General features: G+C 42.7%; 1 protein-coding gene across 5 annotated transcripts in view; it reads left to right on the forward strand.

The window, feature by feature from the left end:
- LOC139391581 (tax1-binding protein 1 homolog A-like) overlaps positions 1 to 16,450 on the forward strand; it is a 109,976-nt gene that overhangs the window by 90,822 nt on the left and 2,704 nt on the right. For all 5 annotated transcript variants that reach the window (XM_071138944.1, XM_071138946.1, XM_071138948.1 and 2 more), the window contains 2 exons: positions 12,418 to 12,504; positions 15,250 to 15,436. In XM_071138944.1, the coding sequence (XP_070995045.1) occupies positions 12,418 to 12,504; positions 15,250 to 15,436 (274 nt within the window). The remainder of the gene's footprint in view (positions 1 to 12,417; positions 12,505 to 15,249; positions 15,437 to 16,450) is intronic.

Genomic DNA, 16,450 nt, shown 5'->3' on the forward strand with positions numbered 1-16,450 from the left:
TGGTCTGGAGAGAGATAAATACACAGACACAGTTAGTAACCCGAATGGTCCGGAGAGAGATAAATACACAGTTAGTAACCCTAATGGTCTGTAGAGAGATAAATACACAGACACAGTTAGTAACCCTAATGGTCTGGAGAGTGATAAATACACAGTTAGTAACCCTAATGGTCTGGAGAGAGATAAATACACAGTTAGTAACCCTAATGGTCCGGAGAGAGATAAATACACAGACACAGTTAATAACCCTAATGGTCCGGAGAGAGATAAATACACAGACACAGTTAGTAACCCTAATGGTCCGGAGAAAGATAACAGACACAGTAACCCTAATGGTCTGGAGAGAGAGAAATACACAGACACAGTTAGTAACCCTAATGGTCTGGAGAGAGAGAAATACACAGTTAGTAACCCTAATGGTCTGGAGAGAGATAAATACACAGTTAGTAACCCTTATGGTCTGGAGAGAGATAAATACACAGACACCGTTTGTAACCCTAATGGTCTGGAGAGAGATAAATACACAAACACAGTTAGTAACCCTAATGGTCCGGAGAAAGATAAATACACAGTTAGTAACCCTAATGGTCCGGAGAGAGATACATACACAGACACAGTTAATAACCCTAATGGTCCGGAGAAAGATAAATACACAGACACAGTTAGTAACCCTAATGGTCTGGAGAGAGATAAATACACAGACACAGTTAGTAACCCGAATGGTCCGGAGAGAGATAAATACACAGACACAGTTAGTAACCCTAATGGTCTGGGGAGAGATAAATACACAGTTAGTAACCCTAATGGTCTGGAGAGAGAGAAATGCACAGACACAGTTAGTAACCCTAATGGTGTGGAGAGAGATAAATACACAGTTAGTAACCCTAATGGTCTGGAGAGAGATAAATACACAGTTAGTAACCCTAATGGTCTGGAGAGAGATAAATACACAGACACAGTTAATAACCCTAATGGTCTGGAGAGAGATAAATACACAGACACAGTTAATAACCCTAATGGTCCGTAGAAAGATAAATACACAGACACAGTTAGTAACCCTAATGGTCCGGAGAGAGATAAATACACAGACACAGTTAGTAACCCTAATGGTCTGGAGAGAGATAAATACACAGACACAGTTAGTAACCCTAATGGTCCGGAGAGAGATAAATACACAGACACAGTTAGTAACCCTAATGGCCCGGAGAAAGATAAATACACAGTTAGTAACCCTAATGGTCTGTAGAGAGATAAATACACAGTAACCCTAATGGTCTGTAGAGAGATAAATACACAGACACAGTTAGTAACCCTAATTGTCTGGGGAGAGATAAATACACAGACACAGTTAGTAACCCTAATGGTCTGGAGAGAGATAAATACACAGACACCGTTAGTAACCCTAATGGTCTGGAGAGAGAAAAATACACAGACACAGTTAGTAACCCTAATGGTCCGGAGAAAGATAAATACACAGTTAGTAACCCTAATGGTCCGAGGAGAGATACATACACAGACACAGTTAATAACCCTAATGGTCCGGAGAAAGATAAATACACAGACACAGTTAGTAACCCTAATGGTCTGGAGAGAGATAAATACACAGACACAGTTAGTAACCCGAATGGTCCGGAGAGAGATAAATACACAGTTAGTAACCCTAATGGTCCGGAGAGAGATAAATACACAGACACAGTTAGTAACTCTAATGGTCCGGAGAGAGATAAATACACAGACACAGTTAGTAACCCTAATGGTCTGGAGAGAGATAAATACACAGACACAGTTAGTAACCCTAATGGTCTGGAGAGAGATAAATACACAGACACAGTTAGTAACCCGAATGGTCCGGAGAGAGATAAATACACAGTTAGTAACCCTAATGGTCTGTAGAGAGATAAATACACAGACACAGTTAGTAACCCTAATGGTCTGGAGAGAGATAAATACACAGTTAGTAACCCTAATGGTCTAGAGAGAGATAAATACACAGTTAGTAACCCTAATGGTCCGGAGAGAGATAAATACACAGTTAGTAACCCTAATGGTCTGGAGAGAGATAAATACACAGTTAGTAACCCTAATGGTCTGGAGAGAGATAAATACACAGTTAGTAACCCTAATGGTCTGGAGAGAGATAAATTCACAGTAACCCTGATGGTCTGTAGAGAGATAAATACACAGACACAGTTAGTAACCCTAATGGTCTGGAGAGAGATAAATACACAGTAACCATAATGGTCTGTAGAGAGATAAATACACAGACACAGTTAGTAACCCTAATGGTCCAGAGAAAGATAAATACACAGTTAGTAACCCTAATGGCCTGTAGAGAGATAAATACACAGTAACCCTAATGGTCTGTAGAGAGATAAATACACAGACACAGTCAGTAACCTTAATGGTCTGGAGAGAGATAAATACACAGACACAGTTAGTAACCCTAATGGTCTGGAGAGAGATAAATACACAGACACCGTTAGTAACGCTAATGGTCTGGAGAGAGATAAATACACAGACACAGTTAGTAACCCTAATGGTCCGGAGAAAGATAAATACACAGTTAGTAACCCTAATGGTCCGGAGAGAGATAAATACACAGACACAGTTAATAACCCTAATGGTCCGGAGAAAGATAAATACACAGACACAGTTAGTAGCCCTAATGGTCCGGAGAGAGATAAATACACAGACACAGTTAGTAACCCTAATGGTCCGGAGAGAGATAAATACACAGACACAGTTAGTAACCCTAATGGTCCGGAGAAAGATAAATACACAGTTAGTAACCCTAATGGTCCGGAGAGAGATAAATACACAGACACAGTTAGTAACTCTAATGGTCTGGAGAGAGATAAATACACAGACACAGTTAGTAACCCTAATGGTCTGGAGAGAGATAAATACACAGTTAGTAACCCTAATGGTCTGGAGAGAGATAAATACACAGTTAGTAACCCTAATGGTCTGGAGAGAGATAAATACACAGTTAGTAACCCTAATGTTCCGGAGAGAGAGAAATACACAGACACAGTTAGTAACCCTAATGGTCTGGAGAGAGATAAATACACAGACACAGTTAGTAACCCTAATGGTCTGGAGAGAGATAAATACACAGACACAGTTAGTAACACGAATGGTCCGGAGAAAGAGAAATACACAGTTAGTAACCCTAATGGTCTGTAGAGAGATAAATACACAGACACAGTTAGTAACCCTAATGGTCTGGAAAGAGATAAATGCACAGTTAGTAACCCTAATGGTCTGGAGAGAGAGAAACACACAGACACAGTTAGTAACCCTAATGGTCTGGAGAGGGAGAAATACACAGTTAGTAACCCTAATGGTCTGGAGAGAGATAAATACACAGACACCGTTTGTAACGCTAATGGTCCGGAGAAAGATAAATACACAGACACAGTTAGTAGCCCTAATGGTCCGGAGAGAGATTAATACACAGACACAGTTAGTAACCCTAATGGTCTGGAGAGAGATAAATACACAGACACAGTTAGTAACCCGAATGGTCCGGAGAAAGATAAATACACAGTTAGTAACCCTAATGGTCTGGAGAGAGATAAATACACAGTTAGTAACCCTAATGGTCTGGAGAGAGATAAATACACAGTTAGTAACCCTAATGGTCTGGAGAGAGATAAATACACAGACACAGTTAGTAATCCTAATGGTCCGGAGAAAGATAAATACACAGTTAGTAACCCTAATGGTCCGGAGAGGGATAAATACACAGACACAGTTAATAACCCTAATGGTCCGGAGAAAGATAAATACACAGACACAGTTAGTAACCCTAATGGTCTGGAGAGAGATAAATACACAGACACAGTTAGTAACCCGAATGGTCCGGAGAGAGATAAATACACAGTTAGTAACCCTAATGGTCTGTAGAGAGATAAATACACAGACACAGTTAGTAACCCTAATGGTCTGGAGAGAGATAAATACACAGTTAGTAACCCTAATGGTCTGGAGAGAGAGAAATGCACAGACACAGTTAGTAACCCTAATGGTCTGGAGAGAGATAAATACACAGTTAGTAACCCTAATGGTCTGGAGAGAGATAAATACACAGTTAGTAACCCTAATGGTCTGGAGAGAGATAAATACACAGTTAGTAACCATAATGGTCTGTAGAGAGATAAATACACAGACACAGTTAGTAACCCTAATGGTCTGGAGAGAGATAAATACACAGACACAGTTAGTAACACGAATGGTCCGGAGAAAGAGAAATACACAGTTAGTAACCCTAATGGTCTGTAGAGAGATAAATACACAGACACAGTTAGTAACCCTAATGGTCTGGAGAGAGAGAAATACACAGACACAGTTAGTAACCCTAATGGTCTGGAGAGAGAGAAATACACAGTTAGTAACCCTAATGGTCTGGAGAGAGATAAATACACAGTTAGTAACCCTAATGGTCTGGAGAGAGATAAATACACAGTTAGTAACCCTAATGGTCTGGAGAGAGATAAATACACAGTTAGTAACCCTAATGGTCTGGAGAGAGATAAATACACAGACACCGTTTGTAACCCTAATGGTCTGGAGAGATAAATACACAAACACAGTTAGTAACCCTAATGGTCCGGAGAAAGATAAATACACAGTTAGTAACCCTAATGGTCCGGAGAGAGATAAATACACAGACACAGTTAATAACCCTAATGGTCCGGAGAAAGATAAATACACAGACACAGTTAGTAACCCTAATGGTCTGGAGAGAGATAAATACACAGACACAGTTAGTAACCCGAATGGTCCGGAGAGAGATAAATACACAGACACAATTAGTAACCCTAATGGTCTGGAGAGAGAGAAATGCACAGACACAGTTAGTAACCCTAATGGTCTGGAGAGAGATAAATACACAGTTAGTAACCCTAATGGTCTGGAGAGAGATAAATACACAGTTAGTAACCCTAATGGTCTGGAGAGAGATAAATACACAGTTAGTAACCCTAATTGTCTGTAGAGAGATAAATACACAGACACAGTTAGTAACCCTAATGGTCCGGAGAGAGATAAATACAAAGACACAGTTAGTAACCCTAATGGTCCGGATAGAGATAAATACACAGACACAGTTAGTAACCCTAATGGTCTGGAGAGAGATAAATACACAGACACAGTTAGTAACCCTAATGGTCCGGAGAGAGATAAATACACAGACACAGTTAGTAACCCTAATGGTCCGGAGAGAGATAAATACACAGTTAGTAACCCTAATGGTCTGTAGAGAGATAAATACACAGACACAGTTAGTAACCCTAATGGTCCGGAGAGAGATAAATACACAGACACATTTAGTAACCCTAATGGTCCGGAGAGAGATAAATACACAGACACAGTTAATAACCCTAATGATCCGGAGAGAGAGAAATACACAGTTAATAACCCTAATGGTCTGTAGAGAGATAAATACACAGACACAGTTGGTAACCCTAATGGTCCGGGTAGAGATAAATACACAGTTAATAACCCTAATGGTCTGTAGAGAGAGAAATACACAGACACAGTTAGTAACCCTAATCGTCCAGAGAGAGATGAAATACAGTGGGGCAAAAAGTATTTAGTCAGCCACCAATTGTGCAAGTTCTCCCACTTAAAAAGATGAGAGAGGCCTGTAATTTTCACAAAATGAGAAAAAAAAAATCAAGAAAATCACATTGTAGGATTTTTTATGAATTTATTTGCAAATTATGGTGGAAAATAAGTATTTGGTCAATAACAAAAGTTTATCTCAATACTTTGTCATTGCCAACAAAGGGTATATAACAGAGGTCAAACTTTTTCTGTAAGTCCTCAAAAGTTTTTCACACACTGTTGCTGGTATTTTGGCCCATTCCTCCATGCAGATCTCCTCTAGAGCAGTGATGTTTTGGGGCTGTTGCTGGACAACACGGACTTTCAACTCCCTCCAAATATTTTCTATGGGGTTGAGATCTGGAGACCGACCGACCTACCTACCCACCTACCCACCCACTCACCTACCCACCCACCCACCCACTCACTCACTCACACTCTCTCTCTCTCTCTTCTGGGAAGGCTTTTCACTAGATGTTGGAACATTGCTGCAGGGACTTGCAGAGCATTAGTGAGGCCCGGCTCGCAGTCAACATTCCAATTTATCCCAAAGGTGTTCGATGGTGTATTTGGTCTGGGCTCTGTGTACGCCAGTCAAGTTCTTCCACACCGATCTCGACAAACCATTTCTGTATGGACCTCGCTTTGTGCACAGGGAATTGTCATGCTGAAACAGGAAAGGGCCTTCCCCAAACTGTTGCCACAAATTTGGAAGCACAGAATTGCTAGAGCTGCCTCAGTCTCTGGAGTGATAGCGACGCGTGATTTGATCAGGTTCAAGTCCGGGCTCTGACTGTGCCACTCAAGGACATTCAAAGACTTGCTCCGAAGCCACTCCTGCATTGTCTTGGCTGTGTGTTTAGGGTCGATGGCCTGTTGGAAGGTGAACCTTCACCCCAGTCTGAGGTCCTGAGCAGGTTTTCATCAAGCATCTTTCTGTACTTTGCTCTGTTCATCTTTCCCTTGATCCTGACTAGTCTCCCAGTCCCTGCCGCTGAAAAACATCCCCACAGATGGATGAAATTTAGATTTTGTGTCACTGGCCTACACACAATATCCCATAATTTACAAATTCATTAAAAATGGAAAGCTTAAATGTCTTGATGCAATAAGTATTCAACCCCTTTGTTATGGCAAGCCTAAATAAGTTCAGGAGTAAACATGTGCTTAACAAGTCACATAGTAAGTTGCATGGACTACCTTATCCTTACCCTACAAATACAATTATCTAGAAGGTCCCTCGGTCGAGCAGTGAATTTCAAACACAGATTCAACCACAAAGACCAGGGAGGTTTTCCGGTGCCTTGCAAAGAAGGGCACCGAAACTGTTATTAATTACACTTTGGATGATGTATCAATACACTCAGTCACTAGAAAGATACGGGTGTCCTTCTTAACAGTTGACCGGAGAGGAAGGAAACCGCTCAGGGATTTCACCATGAGGCCAATGGTGACATTAAAACAGTTAGTTTAATGGCTGACCTATGAGACAGATGAAAAACAGGAAGACACTACAGAATACAAATGTTCCAAAACATGCATCCTGTTTGCGATAAGGCATTAAAGCAAAATCCTAGAAGATAAGACGCTGGGAGATAAATTCACCTTTCAGCTGGACAATAACCTAAAACACAAGGCCAAATATACAACTGGAGTTGCTTACCAAGATGACATTGAATGTTCCTGAGTGGCCTAGTTACAGTTTTGACTTAAATTGTCTTGAACATCTGTGGCAAGACTTGAAAATGGCCGTTTAGAAATGATCAACAACCAACTTGACAGAGCTTGAAGGTTTAAAAAAAAAAAAAAAATGTGCAAATGTTGCACAATCCAGGTGTGGAAAGCTCTTAGAGACTTACCCAGAAAGACTCACAGCTTTAATCACTGTCAAAGGTGATTCTAACATGTATTGACTCAGGGGGTTGAATACTTAATGAAGATATATGTGTTTTATATTCCATACATTTGACAAAATGTTAGAATTGTTCTTCTACTTTTACATTAGAGTATTCTGTGTAGCTTATTGACAAAAAAAAAGACATCAATTTTAATCCCACTAACGTGACATGGTGTGATGAAAGAAACATACAGGAACTCAAATCCTTCTGTTCACCTGATTTAGAATTCCTCACAATCAAATGTAGACCGCATTATCTACCAAGAGAATTCTCTTCGATTATAATCACAGCCGTATATATCCCCCCCCAAGCAGACACATCGTTGGCTCTGAATGAACTTTATTTGACTCTTTGCAAACTGGAAACCATTTATCCGGAGGCTGCATTCATTGTAGCTGGGGATTTTAACAAGGCTAATCTGAAAACAAGACTCCCCAAATTTTATCAGCATATCGATTGCGCAACCAGGGGTGGAAAGACCTTGGATCATTGTTACTCTAACTTCCGCGACGCATATAAGGCCCTGCCCCGCCCCCCTTTCGGAAAAGCTGACCACGACTCCATTTTGTTGATCCCTGCCTACAGACAGAAACTAAAACAAGAGGCTCCCACGCTGAGGTCTGTCCAACGCTGGTCCGACCAAGCTGACTCCACACTCCAAGACTGCTTCCATCACGTGGACTGGGACATGTTTCGTATTGCGTCAGACAACAACATTGACGAATACGCTGATTCGGTGTGCGAGTTCATTAGAACGTGCGTTGAAGATGTCGTTCCCATAGCAACGATTAAAACATTCCCTAACCAGAAACCGTGGATTGATGGCAGCATTCGTGTGAAACTGAAAGCGCGAAACACTGCTTTTAATCAGGGCAAGGTGTCTGGTAACATGACCGAATACAAACAGTGCAGCTATTCCCTCCGCAAGGCTATCAAACAAGCTAAGCGTCAGTACAGAGACAAAGTAGAATCTCAATTCAACGGCTCAGACACAAGAGGCATGTGGCAGGGTCTACAGTCAATCACGGACTACAGGAAGAAATCCAGCCCAGTCACGGACCAGGATGTCCTGCTCCCAGGCAGACTAAATAACTTTTTTGCCCGCTTTGAGGACAATACAGTGCCACTGACACGGCCTGCAACGAAAACTTGCGGTCTCTCCTTCACTGCAGCCGAGGTGAGTAAGACATTTAAACGTGTTAACCCTCGCAAGGCTGCAGGCCCAGACGGCATCCCCAGCCGCGCCCTCAGAGCATGCGCAGACCAGCTGGCCGGTGTGTTTACGGACATATTCAATCAATCCCTATACCAGTCTGCTGTTCCCACATGCTTCAAGAGGGCCACCATTGTTCCTGTTCCCAAGAAAGCTAAGGTAACTGAGCTAAACGACTACCGCCCCGTAGCACTCACTTCCGTCATCATGAAGTGCTTTGAGAGACTAGTCAAGGACCATATCACCTCCACCCTACCTGACACCCTAGACCCACTCCAATTTGCTTACCGCCCAAATAGGTCCACAGACGATGCAATCTCAACCACACTGCACACTGCCCTAACCCATCTGGACAAGAGGAATACCTATGTGAGAATGCTGTTCATTGACTACAGTTCGGCATTCAACACCATAGTACCCTCCAAGCTCGTCATCAAGCTCGAGACCCTGGGTCTTTACCCCGCCCTGTGCAACTGGGTACTGGACTTCCTGACGGGCCGCCCCCAGGTGGTGAGGGTAGGCAACAACATCTCCTCCCCGCTGATCCTCAACACTGGGGCCCCACAAGGGTGCGTTCTGAGCCCTCTCCTGTACTCCCTGTTCACCCACGACTGCGTGGCCACGCACGCCTCCAACTCAATCATCAAGTTTGCGGACGACACAACAGTGGTAGGCTTGATTACCAACAACGACGAGACGGCCTACAGGGAGGAGGTGAGGGCCCTCGGAGTGTGGTGTCAGGAAAATAACCTCACACTCAACGTCAACAAAACTAAGGAGATGATTGTGGACTTCAGGAAACAGCAGAGGGAACACCCCCCTATCCACATCGATGGAACAGTAGTGGAGAGGGTAGCAAGTTTTAAGTTCCTCGGCATACACATCACAGACAAACTGAATTGGTCCACTCACACAGACAGCATTGTGAAGAAGGCGCAGCAGCGCCTCTTCAACCTCAGGAGGCTGAAGAAATTCGGCTTGTCACCAAAAGCACTCACAAACTTCTACAGATGCACAATCGAGAGCATCCTGGCGGGCTGTATCACCGCCTGGTACGGCAACTGCTCCGCCCTCAACCGTAAGGCTCTCCAGAGGGTAGTGAGGTCTGCACAACGCATCACCGGGGGCAAACTACCTGCCCTCCAGGACACATACACCACCCGATGTCACAGGAAGGCCATAAAGATCATCAAGGACATCAACCACCCGAGCCACTGCCTGTTCACCCCGCTATCATCCAGAAGGCGAGGTCAGTACAGGTGCATCAAAGCTGGGACCGAGAGACTGAAAAACAGCTTCTATCTCAAGGCTATCAGACTGTTAAACAGCCACCACTAACATTGAGTGGCTGCTGCCAACACACTGACACTGACTCAACTCCAGCCACTTTAATAATGGGAATTGATGGGAAATGATGTAAATATATCACTAGCCACTTTAACCAATGCTACCTTATATAATGTTACTTACCCTACATTATTCATCTCATAGGCATACGTATATACTGTACTCTATATCATCGACTGTATCCTTATGTAATACATGTATCACTAGCCACTTTAACTATGCCACTTTGTTTACATACTCATCTCATATGTATATACTGTACTCGATACAATCTACTGTATCTGCCTATGCTGCTCTGTACCATCACTCATTCATATATCCTTATGTACATATTCTTTATCCCCTCACACTGTGTACAAGACAGTAGTTTTGGAATTGTTAGTTAGATTACTTGTTGGTTATTACTGCATTGTCGGGACTAGAAGCACAAGCATTTCGCTACACTCGCATTAACATCTGCTAACCATGTGTATGTGACAAATAAAATTTGATTTGATTTGATTTTAACACAACAAATTGTAAAACAAAGTCAAGGGGTGTGAGTACTTTCTGAGATATATATACAGTGCCTTGCGAAAGTATTCGACCCCCTTGAACTTTGCGACCTTTTGCCACATTTCTGGCTTCAAACATAAAGATATAAAACTGTATTTGTTTGTGAAGAATCAACAACAAGTGGGACACAATCATGAAGTGGAACGACATTTATTGGATATTTCAAACTTTTTTAACAAATCAAAAACTGAAAGATTGGGCGTGCAAAATTATTCAGCCCCTTTACTTTCAGTGTAGCAAACTCTCTCCAGAAGTTCAGTGAGGATCTCTGAATGATCCAATGTTGACCTAAATGACTAATGATGATAAATACAATCCACCTGTGTGTAATCAAGTCTCCGTATAAATGCACCTGCACTGTGATAGTCTCAGAGGTCCGTTAAAAGCGCAGAAAGCATCATGAAGAACAAGGAACACACCAGGCAGGTCCGAGATACTGTTGTGAAGAAGTTTAAAGCCGGATTTGGATACAAAAAGATTTCCCAAGCTTTAAACATCCCAAGGAGCACTGTGCAAGCGATAATATTGAAATGGAAGGAGTATCAGACCACTGCAAATCTACCAAGACCTGTCCGTCCCTCTAAACTTTCACCTCATACAAGGAGAAGACTGATCAGAGATGCAGCCAAGAGGCCCATGATCACTCTGGATGAACTGCAGAGATCTACAGCTGAGGTGGGAGACTCTGTCCATAGGACAACAATCAGTCGTATATTGCACAAATCTGGCCTTTATGGAAGAGTGGCAAGAAGAAAGCCATTTCTTAAAGATATCCATAAAAAGTGTCGGTTAAAGTTTGCCACAAGCCACCTGGGAGACACACCAAACATGTGGAAGAAGGTGCTCTGGTCAGATTAAACCAAAATTGAACTTTTTGGCAACAATGCAAAACGTTATGTTTGGCGTAAAAGCAACACACCATCCCCACTGTCAAACATGGTGGTGGCAGCAGCATCATGGTTTGGGCCTGCTTTTCTTCAGCAGGGACAGGGAAGATGGTTAAAATTGATGGGAAGATGGATGGAGCCAAATACAGGACCATTCTGGAAGAAAACCTGATGGAGTCTGCAAAAGACCTGAGACTGGGACGGAGATTTGTCTTCCAACAAGACAATGATCCAAAACATAAAGCAAAATCTACAATGGAATGGTTCAAAAATAAACATATCCAGGTGTTAGAATGGCCAAGTCAAAGTCCAGACCTGAATCCAATCGAGAATCTGTGGAAAGAACTGAAAACTGCTGTTCACAAATGCTCTCCATCCAACCTCACTGAGCTCGAGCTGTTTTGCAAGGAGGAATGGGAAAAAATGTCGGTCTCTCGATGTGCAAAACTGATAGAGACAACCCCAAGCGACTTACAGCTGTAATCGCAGCAAAAGGTGGCGCTACAAAGTATTAACTTAAGGGGGCTGAATAATTTTGCACGCCCAATTTTTCAATTTTTGATTTGTTAAAAAAGTTTGAAATATCCAATAAATGTCGTTCCACTTCATGATTGTTGCCACTTGTTGTTGATTCTTCACAAACAAATACAGTTTTATATCTTTATGTTTGAAGCCTGAAATGTGGCAAAAGGTTGCAAAGTTCAAGGGGGCCGAATACTTTCGCAAGGCACTGTATATATATATATGTGTTTGATTTACATTCACCCCAGTGCACTAGAATAGGTTATGTCTGGGATGCTATATACATGAAGACTTATTAAAGGCTACATCTGTAAGTTCTCTTTCCCTTGTGGCCAAATGCGTACAAGTTTTGTCTAGTGTTTTGTCTAATGTTTCCTCTGTGTAGATCCAGATGGTAGAGAGGGCCATGGAGGTGACAGAGCTGAAGGAGAGTCTGGCTCAGGCCCTCAGAGAGAAGAATCAACTCAAGGAGGTACTATTAACATTCAGCACTTATAACAGTTTTTATTAAGTGCTTTCATAGAGCTACTACTGCAGCCTGCAAGAGTTTATATTATATTTATATAATATATCTTTTTTTACATTTAACCTTTATTTAACTTGGCAAGTCAGTTAAGAACAAATTATTATTTACAATGACAGCCTACCGGGGATCAACTGCCTTGTTCAGGGGCAGAACGACAGATTTTTACCTTGTGAGTTCGGGGATTCGATCCAGCAGCCTTTCGGTTACTGGCCCAACGCTCTAACCACTAGGCTACTTGCCACCCCATAATAAGCCTACCAAAAGCACTGAATTTACCAACCTACTACTATTTATATAGCTTCCTCCCCAATTTCTAGATTCCAACTAATGATACAGTACTGCCATGATACGCTAACCATTAAATGGTGCAAATGTCATCCTCTGTGTTTGTTTCACCCCGTGGTCAGCCTCGTTTAAATGTTAACTTCATTAGTGCAGGGCTATCTAGTTTATCAAGAGGGGGGAGGAAGAAAGAGGGGAGAGGAGAAAGAAAATCGGTCTTTTCGCAAAATTGTCTGAACTGTTTGCCACAAACTATTTTGACCCCTCTATGGAAAGATGAGACTTGCGATGGCATGCTCCCTTTTGCTCTACGGCCCCCACAAGTGTATTGATGAGACTCGCGATGGCATGCTCCCTTTTGCTCTACGGCCCCCACAAGTGTATTGATGAGACTCGCGATGGCATGCTCCCTTTTGCTCTACGGCCCCCACAAGTGTATTGATGAGACTCGCGATGGCATGCTCCCTTTTGCTCTACGGCCCCCACAAGTGTATTGATGAGACTCGCGATGGCATGCTCCCTTTTGCTCTACGGCCCCCACAAGTGTATTGATGAGACTCGCGATGGCATGCTCCCTTTTGCTCTACGGCCCCCACAAGTGTATTGATGAGACTCGCGATGGCATGCTCCCTTTTGCTCTACGGCCCCCACAAGTGTATTGATGAGACTCGCGATGGCATGCTCCCTTTTGCTCTACGGCCCCCACAAGTGTATTGATGAGACTCGCGATGGCATGCTCCCTTTTGCTCTACGGCCCCCACAAGTGTATTGATGAGACTCGCGATGGCATGCTCCCTTTTGCTCTATGGCCCCCACAAGTGTATTGGGACTCGTCTGAAGTCGGTACAGCTGATCTGCCATCTTCTGTCTGTAGCGTTCAAACCGTTTGGGCTACACAATAATATGACCCCTCTGTGAAAGGTGAGACTCTCACAAACACGTACATGTTTTGCTCTAGGATGCCCACAGGTCTCACAAGACACCTCTGAAGGTCTCCCGGTACCAGTTGAAAAAATGAATGGAAGTACAGTACCAGTCAGGTTTGGACACACCTACTCATTCCAGGGTTTTTCATAATTTGTACAATTTTCTACATTGTAGAATAATAGTGAAGACATCAAAACTTTGAAATAACACATATGGAATCATGTAGTAACCAAACAAGTGTTAAACAAATCAAAATATATTTTACATTTGAGATTCTTCAAAGTAACCACCCTTTGCCTTGATGACTTTGCACACTTGGCATTCTCTCAACCAGCTTCACCTGGAATGCTTTTCCAACAGTCTTGAAGGAGTTCCCACATATGATGAGCACTTGTTGGCTGCTTTTCCTTCACTCTGCGGTCCAACTCATCCCAAAACCTTGGATGAGTAGGTGTGTCCAAACTGTTGACTGGTACTGTATATATGGAGAATGTTTAGTGCCAAAAATAAGGGGTTAAATACAGTAAAAATAGTTCATGTTTCCTGATCTTTCTTATATCTCTCAGATATAGGACAGACACTTCAGAATAAACGTCCTTTTGATTTTTTTGGGGGGGCTAGCTGTTGTTCCATGTAGTGAATCTGTTATTCAAAGCGTTTGTATGGGCTAATAGCAAAGGCCAAATTCGTATATATTTTGTTGATACTTAAAGGGGTATTAAAATATAAAATCAAATAGCAAAATGATCCTTGGTATGAGTCATGCCCTTCTTTAAAACAATTCCAGAAAGCTTAGGGCTTAGACTGTAATGGGTTAAAGCTGGAATCCTTAGTTGCTACATCCATCCTGGACTTAATTTATGATATATACTCATTGATTCTTGAAGAATATAACTTCTAAATGCCTCATGAGTTTAGTTCAACTGTTGAACCCCATCAAGACCCAACATAAGGCTTGTTTTACTCCAATGTTTGTTAACAATGTAAATGTAAACAAACACTGTATAGCCTGAAAACATTGTTAAAACTATAATTTCGAAATGGATGGTCAGTCCTTGCATCCATAGCTCTGTCTATGAATTTAAGAGTGGTAACATTTCTCCAGGCCCATCCCTCAGCTTTTTACAAAAATAGAGGTGAGGTGACCCTTTGCTATTGTTTCAGTTAAGGCCTCTAGCTGTTAAAGTCGGGTAATGTCAAGATGAAACCACAACCCTTGACATTGGTTTTGTTGCTGGACCTCAATAGAAATAAGCCTTCAGACTTTGTTTTTATCCTCAATCATTTTTCATGTAAATGTTGTCTCCGGCAGGAGCAGCATACTGCTTTTAATTATCCAATACATCTAATCAACCAAACAAACAAACCCTAAATGATTGAAAAGATTACCTGGTTTTCTTGGTTTTATTCGGTGCTTATATCGTTTCCAATAATTAGTTTTGTTTTAAGTTGTCGTCACTGGCCATCTTCTCCCCATGCCAGGAGCTACAGCAGTGTCAGGGCCGACAGAGGGAGCAGGAGGCTGATGGTCAGGTGTCAGAGGTCAAACAGCCTGTGTTGCTGCGCTACCCACTTCCCTACCCCCAGGACCCCTCCCCACCCCCCCTGGTACCCCAGAGACCTGCAGAGCTGCAGTACGGGAACCCCTACTCCACTGACAACACTCGAGGTAAGACCCACACCCAGCAACACTTCATGTAAAAAGTATGTGGACAAATTAGTGGATTTGGCTATTTCAGCCACACCCATTGCTGACAGGTGTATAAAATCGAGCACACCGCCATGCAATCTCCATAGACAAACATTGGCAGTAGAATGGCCTTACTGAAGAGCTCAGTGACTTTCAATGTGGCGCCGTCATAGGATGCCCCCTTTCCAACAAGTCAGTTCGTCAACTTTCTGCCCTTCTAGAGCTGCCCCGGTCAACTGTAAGTGTTGTTATTGTGAAGTGGAACATCTAAGAGAAACAACGGCTCAGCCGGTAAGTGGTCGGCCACACAGGCTCACAGAACAGGGCCGCCAAGTGATGAAGCATGTGGCGCATAAAAATCACCTGTCCTCGGTTGCAACACGAGTTCCAAACTGCCTCTGGAAGCAACAACAACACAAGAGCTGTTCGTCGGGAGCTTCATGAAATGGGTTTCTATGGCCGAGCAGCCGCACCCTGGTAGTTAACCTCTACAGCATGCAACATTATGGACGATTCTGTGCTTCCAACTTTGTGGCAGGATGATAATGCCCCTGTGCACAAAACGAGGTCCATACAGAAATGGTTTGTTGAGATCTGTGTGGAAGAACTTGACTGCACAGAGCCCTGACCTCACTTTTCCCCCCATCGAACACCTTTGGGATGAATTGGAACGCCGACTGCGAGCCAGGCGTAAATCGCCCGTAATCGTACCTGACCTCACTAATGGTCTTGTGGCTGAATGGAAGCAAGTCCCTGCAGCAATGTTCCAACATCTAGTGGAAAGCCTTCAGAAGAGTGTCTTAAAGGGGGGACCAACTCCATATTAATGCCCATGATATTTGAATGAAATGTTGGGTGTCAACATACTTTTGGCAATATAGTGTGTCTGATCTCTCAGTACAAGTCAGTTAAGAACAAATTCTTATTTTCAATGACGGCCTAGGAACAGTGGGTTAACTACCTGTTCAGGGGCAGAACGACAGATTTGTACCT

The sequence above is a fragment of the Oncorhynchus clarkii genome, chromosome 32, assembly GCF_045791955.1.
Source record: "Oncorhynchus clarkii lewisi isolate Uvic-CL-2024 chromosome 32, UVic_Ocla_1.0, whole genome shotgun sequence".
In the NCBI taxonomy this organism is placed as follows: domain Eukaryota; kingdom Metazoa; phylum Chordata; class Actinopteri; order Salmoniformes; family Salmonidae; genus Oncorhynchus; species Oncorhynchus clarkii.